Source organism: Formica exsecta, unplaced genomic scaffold (assembly GCF_003651465.1).
Source record: "Formica exsecta isolate Colony F162 unplaced genomic scaffold, ASM365146v1 scaffold265, whole genome shotgun sequence".
NCBI lineage: Eukaryota > Metazoa > Arthropoda > Insecta > Hymenoptera > Formicidae > Formica > Formica exsecta.
In genome coordinates this window covers 853617-867319 of record NW_021849915.1, presented here as the reverse complement: position 1 = coordinate 867319, position 13703 = coordinate 853617, and the positions used below count along the sequence as shown (strand labels likewise).

At 36.2% G+C, this 13703-nt stretch overlaps 1 protein-coding gene and 1 long non-coding RNA gene across 2 annotated transcripts in view; both read left to right on the top strand.

Moving 5' to 3' along the window:
• The window catches only part of LOC115236925, a 29031-nt gene extending 24315 nt beyond the window's left edge, over positions 1-4716 (top strand). Inside the window, exons 2-3 of the long non-coding RNA XR_003884281.1 lie at positions 3643-3831; positions 4468-4716. This is a non-coding gene — a long non-coding RNA (uncharacterized LOC115236925). The remainder of the gene's footprint in view (positions 1-3642; positions 3832-4467) is intronic.
• Positions 4717-10141: 5425 nt separating this feature from the next.
• On the top strand, positions 10142-11312 carry LOC115236958. The gene is made up of 2 exons (XM_029809696.1): positions 10142-10292; positions 10456-11312. The coding sequence occupies exons 1-2, from the start codon at positions 10149-10151 to the stop codon at positions 10693-10695; spliced, it is 384 nt and encodes a 127-aa protein (XP_029665556.1). The 5' UTR covers positions 10142-10148; the 3' UTR covers positions 10696-11312.
• The last annotated feature ends 2391 nt before the right edge of the window (positions 11313-13703 follow it).

The window sequence follows — 13703 nt, the reverse complement described above, 5'->3', positions numbered from 1 at the left end:
ATAATATAATATAATATTATATAAAATTATGTTGTTACAGATATATGCAACGCACGTATATCACGTGCATTAACTAAAGTAAAACATCCGTTGTGCTTTTAGAAAATTATAAGATACATTGTTAATGTTAAATATTAGAAATATTATCAATATTGCGGGACATTTTGGTAAAATTGCAAAGTACATGGGGAATTGCGCGTATATCGGTGCGAGATAGAGGGACGTTTGCGTTATAATGGCGACCAAAGTGTATCAATGGGACACTCCAGTTTCGATGTAAAACCGCAGCTTGGCGTGACACCGAATTACTTTAGGGCTCTCGAGTGCCGAACTCTAACGGGTCGTGTATGCGCGCGTTGTGCGTGACCCAGAGTGCAGCGAAGAACGGAAGGAGGCGGACGTCCCACGTGACGGGTCGAGGACCCTCGACGTCATCGCTACAGAGGCGTTACTTCGGTTTCCGATCACTCGAAACATTTCGAAAAGAAAGACGAGGAGCTCGCACCTAAGCGTCAATGTTATGTGAATTTTGGACGAGCGCGATTTTAACGGGCACACCTTTTTATAGTATCTTCTTAACAGGAAGATTATATATGTGTCTATTCTATTCTCGATTTAGCGGCCATTTAAAGCCCACTGTGTGAACTATTTGCGTGAAAAATATAAGTAATTTTCATAAAATAAGGGAATATGTGATAATTAAAAGTATTGCATATATATGAATTATGTATTATGTTTTTTTTTAAATATTTTTAGATATAATATTTTATTTATTATTTCTCTCTCTCTCTCTCTCTCTTTCTATTACTATAGCCTTCAAGATTATATTTATTACATTGAAGGGGAATATAATTAGTATTATTTCTAAAAATCTTTGTGGGGAAAGAGCGTCATCTATGTAGTTGTCTCTTCAAATCGAAATCTCAATAACAGCTACTCCACAGCATCAAACTTGCAGATAAGTGGGATAGAATAGCAAGGCCGAGGGAAGTTTTGAATTATCGGCAAACTGTCATCAACAGAATGGAAGAATAAATGTGAAGCGAGAAGTTTCGTCTCAGAGTTACGACTATAGATGTTATGTGATTCTTCATTTTAACAAAATCATTTAGTTTGATTTTATGTCCAATAAAATTTTAGGCAACCAACAAATTTAGAAAGCCAAATAAATCTCTTTACTGAAAATTGTGATGTTAACAAATGTAGCATGATTTTACTTTTATCTTTAGTTTTTCGATATAATATACATATAATTATAGAATTGACATTGTTACATTATATATTTTGCTTAATATTTTTATTAATAAATTCTTATTAATATTTTTATTCTTTAATATATTCTGTTTAATGCAGTCTATGCTTTATGTATATTTTTTAAGTATTATAATTAATGTATGATGAGATGTATAAATATTTTCAGGTTGCAAAAGAGGAAGGCCATTTTAATTTAATTTTTTTATTTTTTAATATATTTATGTTTTGTATATTAAAGTATGCATCAACTTCATGAAAGTATCTGTACAATCTTGAGTAAAGCAAAGTATGAATGAGAAGACTCTAGAAAGAAGTCTGATGCAAGTCACAATACGCGAACTTCTTTTCGGGAAAGACTCGTTGGTAGAGTTTCATTCGCATTAAATTGGTAAATTCTGAATCTGCCTGCTCCTCTTTTTCGCTTTTCTCGCGAGTCCTTCCTTTTAAAAGGATCCCCACTAACTCTCGCGAAATTCCCCCTTGGCCCACCCTTTGCGTTCGTTCTTCCTGGGAGCAACTTATCCAACCTTCTTCCTTCTCTACGTTTCTTCCTTGAACCCTCCTTTCTAAGGATGTAAGGTTTTACTTCCAAGAGTAATATAACAAGGGCAGGAGAGGTAGGTAGGGGCGGGTAAAACGGAACGCGCAGACGAAGTTTTATTAATTTCGAAAGTTCCCAAACTGATAATTAGATCCCCGTGGACTCGGGTGCCAAAGGCGAAGGAACTTAATTTCCGAAACGACCGGCGGGGCGGTTTTCTGTTTGGCTTTTACAAGATTCCACCGGAACGATCTTGTCATCGGAGCGAGGATTACCATACTGTTGATTAAATCATGTCAGCGATATTCACCTTTCTTCCGGCAAACGATTGTCGATATCAACCAGTTTTTTTTTTCCGGTTGTTGTATTATCGAATAATTGCTAGATTTGTGAAATATGAATAGGTTCTTACAGATATTTTCAATATAAAAATATTGCATTTTTTTTTACTTTGCTCTTGTTGACATTTAATTAATTAGGGTATTATTTTTAAATATATGTGTAAAATTTTTTGACATATATTCATAGGAATGCAAATCTTTTAATTCGAACGGCGAAAAATGTTAGATTTCGAGGAATTCTCGCTTTAATTCTCATTACACACGGCTCTCGGAGCCGTCGTCGTCGTGATTCTCGATTCGACGACGTGCGGATGAGCATAATGCCGCGTACACACACGCGCACGTCTGTCTTTCTTTCACCCCCGTTCTAGCAGAGAACACAATCAGACGTAGCTGTATTCGGTACTGCGAATGTTGACTCGGAGCATATTTGTCTAGCAATGGAGGAGCGTAGCCTGCAGGGGGTCGGAAGCGCGCGCGCACGAGCGGGGTGGTTCAAATATTGTGCCGTTTCATTGAGCACACCGTGGCGATCACAGTCGCATTATCTTGACGCCGTAAAAGAGAGAAAAACGACGGCGCGGGATCGATGTCAAGATGAATGGCTCTTTTCATCCCTCGCGTCGCGTCGCCGCGCTTTTCGCACGCTTTCCCGCTCTCTCGCGGCTCTCGACATCGTTAGCGCCGTCGTTCGCGGGGCGAGTTTATTTTTTTGTTACACCCGGCATTAAAATTCTCCCGAACCAGAAAAATAATAATGAAAAATAATCTCCGCGGCGTAAACCAATCACGAGAGTAAATTACTTACAGGGAAATGAGTGTATAAATATTTAAGCGCGATACTCGTAAATGAAATTCACCTTGACAAATATGCACCGCGACCGAGTTCGTAAATACGCTTGATAAAAACGATCGTGTAATATTTCGCGCGAAAAGTTATCGTTCGGTGGCCTGGAAAATTGTGACCCCGCTTGTGGCGCGATGTAATTTAAATTATACCTGTTTAACTCGCGATACGCATAATGTGCAAGCTACGTTAATTTCGTGAGAACAACAAATCGGGCACGGAATTAAATAATATTTTATATTTAATAACTTATTAATAAGAATATGAACCTTAATAGAAGAATGTTAACTCTTAAATCATCGATATTTTTTCCGCGATTAAATTTTGGTAAAGCCACATTTAAGTTTATCGTCTTGTTTCAAAAATGTAGTCGTCAAATGTGGGGGGAATCTTAAAAATGTAATTTAAAAAAAAATAAAAAACTTTTTTAAATAGATTTTTTATATTTTTACATTCCTTGGATCGCTATTGTTGCAGTGATCGTTAAGTAATTTTATTTTAGTATCGTATGCATTTAAGAATCTTGAAAGAAGATGACAAGGTGCAAAATTACAGACAGCTGACTTCTTACAAATTCAAAATAGAGACGTTAGACGCGGCTCCCTTTAACCAAAGCTCGAATTAAATTCTGAATAGGTGTGTGTTTCGATTTGTTTCAGATTCCCGTCGTGTAATCCCGTCGTTACGAACTTACGAGACGCGGATTATACACCGCTAGGCAAACCCATAACGCAAGCCTGAATTCCGGGGCGCTCCCAAAACGGCGAAGCGGACGATGCCGACGGAGGAAAGGGGAGACCCCACTATTATGGGGTCCCGCGATTCTCAGCAGCAGCATACCCTGCTAGGTATATGTAACTACTTAAACACCACATAGTGTAACACACGTAGTTCGCTTCGGGGCAAGGACGAAAGGCGGATCCAGCCGGATCCAACCAACCAGCGGCGAGAATTTCCATTTTAGCTCCTCTCGCAGGACCAAACGTACGCCGAGCGTTTCCTGCTCCTCCGTAAAAGTCCTGCAGCTACCATAAATCCGTCACGGCTGCTTGCGCATTACGTCGCATCTCCCTGAATTCCACTCAGACTTCAGCTTCAGCAACTTTGGAGAAGAAGCGTAGCTCTTTGCGCGATGATTGCGAAATATAAGTAAATTTTGACAGATAATTTAAGAAAGCAGCCTTTCTCTATTTTTGTGTAAATTATTTGAAATAGATGGAATAGAGTTAATTATAATTGTGTACCAATACGAATTAATATGTTTATTTTAAATTGTCTAAATATGAATATTGTTATTTATTTAATTTATATGCTAATTTATCGTATGTGTATTTAATTAGACTGTTTTAATATTGCATAAAATTTTATCATATGCCACATTGTTTATCTTTGTATTGAAATTATTTTGTTTAATTGCAAATTTGCGGAATTAAAATTCAACTTTATATTGAAATTGTTTCCAAGTTTTATTTGAATGATTTCAGGTTGCATTGAAATGTCGACAGATTCACGAAAAAGGTAAGATCCACGATGACATCGAATTTTACCGCAATTATGTAGCGTTTGAAGGCAATATCGCGAATTCACGCTCGACGAAGCATACGCTCGTCTTCCCTTTCTAGACCCCACTTCTTGGCGTCTACTTGTGCTACCTCTTCCGACAAGAATCCACCGACTCAAGTCGTCCCGATGATTCAACTCGATGCGTCGATGTCGAGTTTTCTCCTGGGAGTTCCGCCATCTTACGCAATCCTTTTGAAATAAAATGGGAAGAAAAGAATATATTTTATGTAGAGTCTCTTCGTGATATTTGGTCTTTTTCAAAAATTTATTATGGCGAACAATTGTTGATCAAAGCTGATGAATATTGAAGAAACGTCGATAAAAAATTAATCGCTAACAAAAATTAATTGACAGAATTGATCATAAATTGGGATCCATTATATGAAAGTGTATTAATGTATTAAAAATATTTTATATATATCTTTTTTACAACTCTTGCGTTTACAAAATAGCTTGCGCAAAATTTTAATTTTCGAATTAATTGGTAACTTAAAAAAAAAAAATTAACATTACGAAATATTTATTTTCTTTTCCTGAAAAGAAGCTTTAAGCTAATTATGTTGTATATACTTTTGCATATATGTATTTCTTATTACTGGAGAGAAATTTTCGAGAAAGCTTCGACTGCATTTTCCGAAAGGTATACGCGAATGCGCAGGGCATTATCATCAGGCACAGCCCGGTAACATCAGAACTCTTGTGGATGGAGGGGCCCAATCTCGCGCAAAAACTGGCCGACAGCTGAGTGTACACAGGGGCCCGCCGTGGCGTTCTGTCTCTCTTTCGTTCCCCGCACGATTCGGGTTCTAGCCCCGATCTCTCGTTTCTCGTCGTCGGCGTCCTTCTCGTATCCTTCTACACATGTCGGCGCACCTCGGACCTATGCAAACAACCGGCATTCATTGGCCAGTATTCACATATATATCGCCGGCATACGATATTTTACGTGCCGGGAACGTGATTTAATGGAAGGCACTGAGGTTGCGCTGTCGAATTATCTCCATAATAAAATCGCGCCTTCGTCTCGTCTTTGTCTTCCGCGAAACATTCGTTTTAGTGATAAAAATTGGCTAACGAGGCAAGACTCACACATATATAGATACATATCATTTTGGAATGTAAATAAAAAATTAATAATGTTATATTTAATCACGTTTTAAGGCTAAATAAAAAATATTTGCAAGATCTTTAATGACAATTAAACTATTTGTTTTATACAATCTTTTTGTATAACAATCTGCAAAATTTACCATAAATAATTCGAAAAAATTGTTGGACGTACAAAACGTTGGCAAAAAACATAAACCTACATTTTGATCAACCCCTTTTACAGACGTGCTGCGCGGACGTGAATTTCGGTTGGAAACTCGACAGCAATACTTCATGGCGCTTTGCTGCGACGCGGATAAAGCACCGCTTTTCGGGGTTGTAGGGGCAGAAGAGCGTAGGGTGGAGCCGGGTTATACGAAGGGTGACGGGGGCGCCGCGCGGCTATAGCTTGTAAGTGAATTTTATTGCGCGATTATATTGAATCCCTCCGAGCCACCAGTCGCTGTCAAGCCACCCCCTCGCTCTCGCAACCCCTCGAGAGGTTCTCTGGCGCGGTGCTCAAACATGAAGCACGTTAATTCGAGATTCGTCTGCGTCACTTCCTCGCACCGGTATAAGACGGTGTTTTACTTCTCTACTTTGTGTTACTGGTTACGCGGTTCCTCGGAAATGCGTTTCGCAGACTTTGTCGGAGATGAAGTGACGTCGCGTTTTCAAGAAGATTGCGTAGTTCCTTAATTAGACCGTGGAATATTAATTTGCGAAATTTATGAATCGCGAGCGCGTAGAAAATATTGCTTTATTTAATGTGTCTTATGCAATACACAATATTGCAATAATGCTTATAATTACCGGATTATGTTATCTTATTTTGCTTTTTAAAGAAACAAAAAATTAGTTGCTCAGGTTTTTTTGCGCGATGCGATATTTAATCATTCTTCTAAAATACAGTAACGATATACAGTCCTTTTCTTTCTGGTAATATTATTATTTTAAAAATAAAATTATATGATATTTATTACGCACAGAATGATATATATGTATATATGTTTGTTATTCTGTGGCCTGTCTAGAAAAATATATTGCCAATAATTTGCACAAAAACATAAACTACAGCCGAAAACATCGTTATGAGAGCAATCTCGGCGCGCTATTTCGAGCATCATATCTCGGGACTTTATTTCGATGGTGAGCACCGCTTTTGCGCCCCGGGGGATGCACGATAGTCGACATCGGTGGATACCAAATCGAAGCTTCTGCCCATAGGGCTGTTTGCACGTTGGATCACGACCTCCATGGCAAAATTCACCATGGCCAAACCACGGCATTCCCAGCGGTACACGACTCCTTACCGTCACAGAGATTTCTCCTTCACGAGCGAGCATATTTCTTGCGATTTGCCTTGGCATTCGGCAAACACTCCATATAATTTCCACGTACATTGTAATTTAGTAAAGAGAAAAGATATATATAATACGCTATATTGGATATGCAATTAATTCTTCAGCGCTCCACAAGATAAATTGAAATTTATACAAGTTTCATTTTGGATTTTTTTTTTTTTTAATTTGAAATCTATTTTTTTTTAACGAAATATTTATTTTATGGAGCATTTCTTTTCATAATTTCTTGCTTTCCAATATCCGACATTTTGATCTTTATTATTAACTAAGAAGAATATGTTTTTGTTACATGTATTTGTTCGTTTTGAACTAAATTGATAAAAAAAAAAATCTATTTTAATGTCTGAAAATTTTCGAGAAAGAACTCTTTCTTTTAGAAAACGTATAGAAGACATCCACGTGGAAGGCAAAATCGCGTAATATCGCGGTTATCTCTAAGGTTGAATTTGTCATACCAAAAATCAAAACTTGAGAAGGAATGGTCGGAGAATTAACTCACCCCGAACGCCTCCCGCCCCGCTTTGTGCTACCCCATCTCTCCGGGGGAGCAACCGGCTGCTGCCTCTTTCAAGAAAGACCAATAAAATCGTTGCAGGAAGCTTCTTCCTCCCATGTTGTAAGGATGAAGCTGACACTCCTCTCCGAGCTAAACTTCCAGCTCTTTTGGCGAATGGCTTCACCAAAGCGAAGTGATACATTTCGTTCGTGATTCATACCATAAGTTTTGCATTCGACTTTTGTTCCTCTTGCGTTTCTGTATATCTATGTGTGTGTGTGTCTTCTCGGACCATTTTAGAGTTGGCTGCGATTGTCGGATGAACGCCCGTCTGTACATTGGCTATTTGCTTTGTACAAGTATTGATAAGTATGCACGAATATTGTTTTTTAACCGTTTGTAATCTCTATACCTTTTTTAAATTGAATCATATAAAACCCCTGAGAAAAAAAGAATAACTTATTTATCATTTCCATTGTGTATTATAAGCTAAAAATGTTTATACACTTGCAAAAAAAAAAAAAAATATGATTACCCTTTGGTACCTCAAATTTTTAATTTATATTTATATTTTTCTTTTCGCTTTTCGTATGTCTCTTGTATGTAAATGTATTATTTTATAAGTATAGTATCTCTCTCTCAAGAGCCTTTATAATAGCCATTTTATTTAATATTGTATTAGCAATAACATGAGTTCTTTTTTTAATAAAAAATAATTTTAAGAATATATAGCAGTATTTATATGCACACACACACACATACACGTAATCTCTTTGATATCAAGTTTTTATTCGGTACCGCGGTGGTTAACAGCCGCATCTAAACGCAGCAGATCGGATGTGCGGGCGATTATAGTTCCGTATGATTTTTAATAAACACCGATCAGACAGCCAGATGTACCGTACGATGCTTGACTCGACCCGGTACGAAGGGCCACTCGTTCGGCTTATACCCGGTGCCACTCGTGACGTACAAAACTGACGGATGGACAGACGTGCTCTGTGCGTCGAACACATATTACGCGCGGGAGCGCGCCGAACAAAGCTACGCCATTGTTTCGTGCCGTCAATAATCCACTTGCCGCGACTTGGAGGACTTCACCGGGGGTGGCACAATTGGAAAAAGGCACGGAGGAACCCGGGAAACCGGGACGCTTACCCTCCGCGAGGTAGAAAAGAGAAGACAAACCGACGGGGTTTTGAGGTCAATCTCGTTCAAGGATCGCGATTGCTCCTCGAACATTGCTGTCGCGTTTCATTCAACTTAGTCAGAGCAATGGTTTGATGTTCTCGAAACATATTATTTGACGTTCAAATCAGTTTAAAGTACAATCTGTGTTTGCACACAATTTTATTTATTATACAGGGTGTCCCCAATTTAAATGTCAAAACTTTAGGAGCGTGTAGGGGACCGATAAGCTAAGACAAAAAGTCCTTTAGAGATTTGCTCGTTTTTGCTTCGTTTTGAAGAAAATCGCAAAAAATGAAACAAATAATTTTCACCAAAAAACTTAAAACAACACTAAAATTATTAGATTTATCAAAAAGTATTATAAAATAAAAATTGTAGAACATGGAATTAAGAAAAGAGAGTGAGTTAAAATCCTCCTAAGGTAAAATTAGAGGATTGTAGATAAATACGCGACAACGCAAAATTTTGTTTCTAATCTAATTTTACCTCAGGAGGATTTTATTACACCGATTTTTAAACAAAATTTTGTAACACAACTTTGCGTGACTATCTTATTAACTATTGAACCAAATAAAACTTTAAAACTTGCACCACGTGTTGAGTATTGAGTTGTGAATAACCCCCTAAAATGGCAGCACATACGGATCAAACGTTCGGAAATGCAAAGCGAGTCTCGAAATTTAATTGTTCGACGGTGTATATATCCTTATATATAGGTATTTATTTGGAAAAATTTATCAACAAGTTTACTTGTTCAATTTAACAGTAGAAACCTCTAGCCAGTAGTAGTTTCGTATTCAACTAATTTGATCGTTTTGCTAGAGAACAAGTAAGTTCGTTGATAAATCTTTTTAAAAGAAATTTTGTTTTTATGATTTCAAATAATTGAAGTATACAAAAAAAATATTACATATTTAAAATTAATTTTCTTGTATGATTTATTTATAAGCAAATAATATATATTGCAGTATAAAATATTTCCTTTAATATTTCATACTATACATAAAAACAAATACATTCTTTCAAAATTAAAATAACGCAACGTATAAAAAATAATATGTGATAAGAGAAAAAAACGAGAGAAATTTCAAAAAAAATATTTGTCACATTTCTAATACAATAATTTAGATTTACGATTATTCATTCTTATACGTTAAGTGCATTGTATGAACAGATAAAAATGTAAACAAAATTAATTTATATATTAATTTTTCAAATTCATTTATGAGATTAATCTGTGTTTATATTTGATAAAAGAATCAAGACTCGTAAAAGAAATATCCATATCTATACAAGATAAAATTATTTTCTTGCGTGAATATAATTAAAATTATAAGAAATTTATGAAAAACATAAAAAAAGAGAAGGTTTTTCAATATGTGAGCAATTATTTTAATAAATATAAAAATAAATTTGAGAACTTATCGTTAAAATTTTAACTTTTTTTACAAGAGCCTGGTTGATGATGGAAGAACGTGTCAATACATCGATAAATGGTCTACGGAACACGCGTAGAAAACTTTTTGCAGATGAAAATGACAGCGACGGCGAGGAACAGAACTTTTACAATCGTATTATCGAAGAAAGCCGACAAAGATCAGAAGAGGTAAGAAACGAACGATTTTTCTCCAATAAGTTAAATCCAAACAATCGTTCATTAAAATTATTTCTAATCTATTAAATAATTATATCTCGATAAAGTAATCCTACGCAAAATAGATTAGATATCGATTAAGTGATTTAAAATTTTGATATTTATTGATGTACAGGACATGAAAAAATGGAACTTTGATTTTAAGCATGAAATGCCACTACCTGGACGTTTCAAGTGGGTAAAAACAGACCAATACGGAAACGAAATTTCTGATCCCACAAATTTAATTAACGAAGAACAAAATAGAAACGAGCAGGAAAAACAGATAGAAGAAACAGACAAAAATTCAAGAAGAAGAAATGACGAACCGATGAATGAAAATCCGACGAAAAAAGCTAAACTAGAAAAATCGTAAAAATATTATTCGATATACTAGATAATAGCAAAGACAATCGCAGCTACGAGATAGAAATTGCTCCTCGTACAAAAAAAAAAACTATATAAATGTTTAATTTCAAAACTTGTGATTCATCTTCAATGAATATTAAAAATTACTTGCAAATTTCTTCTCTAAAATTTAGAGTAAAATTAGTAAGATTTAGATTTTTATACGAAGAGCGAGAAAACGGGGAATATAAAGTCCTAAAACAAATGTGATAAAACTACATTCTCAAATTGTCAATTTATTAATTGAACTGAATTATTTTATAATTAGTTTATAAATTCTAGTCAGAGGAGGCATGATGCCAACATGTCTCGAAGAAACCAAAGCAAAATTCTTTATTTTAATTAACGAATTTTATTAATATCTGAAAGAAGTGACTAGATTACGTGTGATTTGTCCAATTAAATTCAATTATGTTAATTTTAAAGCACCGCATGTGATTTTATTCAATTTAATATTTATAGAAATGAACGTGCAATACACGTGATTATATTCAATTGATATTTATAATTTGGAGTAAATAATCCGCGCGATATAGACAAATGTAAAAATAGTTAATATATTTCTATAATATTTATAAAAAAAAACTGTGTACTCCAATATATTCCTTTTGCTTTCTTTCCCATTTTCATAAACATGCTTAGGAAAAGGCAGAGAATTGCATGCTTGAAGTTTACGTAAATTATGCGCAACCTAATTATATTGTATTACGCCAAACATCTATCTATAATGGATGAGTATATTTTGTAACGTTTGTCGCCAGGCATTTAAATCTTTAAAATTGAATTAATAATTCAGCATCGTAATCTTTAATAATATAAATTATAATAATGTATAATTTCAATAGTAACCTTGATTTATAACATTAATAAAGTAACTTTTAATAGCATAAACTTTCTTTTTTGATGTTATCAGAGCGCAACTCACTTATCGCATTAAATGCTACAAAATCTTATGATTGCGAATTGTCGTCTTTCATCGACTGTATCTTTTCCGTAAAACACTCTCGCTGTCTGAGAGAGACTAATACCACGAGTATCACGATTTCGTCGAATTAAATCCGGAGTATTCGTCATGAGAAGACGCGAGAGAGTGCGTTGCACCTGGCATCGTTTCTTTAAGGATCGCTTTTTTTCGCGTCGCTACCATGGAAGCTGGACACGACGCGGTACCAGCCAGAAATTGCACTTCCGTTCTGCGAATTCCCACGGAAGTGGGCACAATCGCGACGACGACAAAGGATATTGCTGTACGATATATACCACACACATTGTTCTCTGACCAAGCATTGAGAATCTTTCCGATAAAGAACCTTCCGCGAATGCGAACGGATAATAATGTCAGATGCTCAAAACAAGAAGCCTCCATTCTTTGAAAGCTCTATGAAAGTGTGAATGTGTGTTGTATTATCGTATGTATTTTTAAATATTAAATATAGAACGTTTTCACAAATATAAATTAAAGCTAACAGAGATTTAATCGATTATTCGATTCTTGAACAATTTTAATATTTCAATTTCTAGCATTTTTGCAAAAACTGACCGATTTATCCCTGTTTGGCATAAGATTTCCATTTCGCTAGATACCGACGTGTCTCGGAGAAAAGACCTCTTTTGCGAAACAGTGCACCCGTTCTCAACCTCGATCTCGATCCACCACCACCTTGAGCTTGATAAAAGTGATTTATCGCGACTATGCAGCTTCGTGCCCGTTACCGCTAGCACGCGATGAGATAACACGCGCCGGTCTCAGGGTAAGCCCGGCTTTGATAGCAAAATGATGAAACAGGTGACTCTTTTGCTGGCAAACACGCGACGCAGATGCGGCCGCGCGTCTTCCGGTCGCGCGCCTCGCCCGCGAATAAACACCGATTTCCTTCTGAAATAATCTGATCGTCTTACAAATACACGCGCAATATGCCATCCGTAACGCGAGAAACATGTTTATTTTTTTTTTTATCGTCAGTAATTATTTGCGATACGTGCAATTTTTTAAGATTGCATAAATAAAAGCTTTGTCAATATCCAATATAATGTATCCAATAATGCAGCGGTAGATTTTTAAATAATATTTCATCAAGGACTTCTCCAAGAAAAAAGCAAAATATAAATAATGGATAATAAAACAATCAGCTGATTAATTATTGTATTGTATTTTGCAACGCGTTTCAATTTGAATATACTCTCTCTCTCTCTCTCTGTATAAGCCTCTTTAATTATTTGATACAAATTCATTGACGATTCTGTCGACCATATTTTGTAACAAATATCGCAGAAAGGAAGTACGTAACAGAGCCTTCGCTTTATTACGGATTACAAAGCGCAACCTGTGCAACCAAACACCTCGCTGAAATGCACTCCTGCGGTGGACAATGAAAGAGATCGGTGGTCTCTTTTTCTCTCTCCCTCTCTCTCTCTCTCTCTTTGCCAAAAGCAGAAAGAATTGTTTTACGTGAACTCGTTCGCTCTCGTCTCCCCTCATTGAAATGCATCCGGTACCACCCCTCACCACTTCCTGGATGCTGCGTGGGATTTTCGTTTCCCAGAGCGCAACATGCTGCACCGACACCGGATTTTCTCTTACGCATCACACGCACATACACATCCATGATGTCTCTCATTCAGAATCATAATTAAAGACAATAATAATAAATATTGTGCGCGTAAAAATAATTTGCGCTATTTTTAATCCATGTATAAAATGCAAAGTTATTTTACAAACTGTAGATTCTTGCAAGTACGTGTATAAATAATTCAATAGATAATCCGCTATTTAATTATTCGTCGAGCTGCGAGATTTGCGTGGGAAAGAATAGTTTGAATATTCGAAATACCCGCGCCATGTTATGGCGGCGTGCGAATCGAACCTACACACACCAACGCGATTAAGGGAGAGGGAGAGAAAGAAAGAGAGAGAGAGAGAAAGAAAGAGAAAGAATGCCGCGTGGCAAAGGCTCTCTCCAATTGGTCTCTGGGATC

What these genes read in the sequence shown, in the direction of transcription:
- LOC115236958 (XM_029809696.1), top strand. Translation starts at nt 10,149, where the DNA reads ATGATGGAAGAACGTGTCAATACATCGATAAATGGTCTACGGAACACG. An exon ending in GCCGACAAAGATCAGAAGAG is followed by an intron (nt 10,293 to 10,455) that starts GTAAGAAACGAA and finishes ATTGATGTACAG; the next exon opens with GACATGAAAAAATGGAACTT.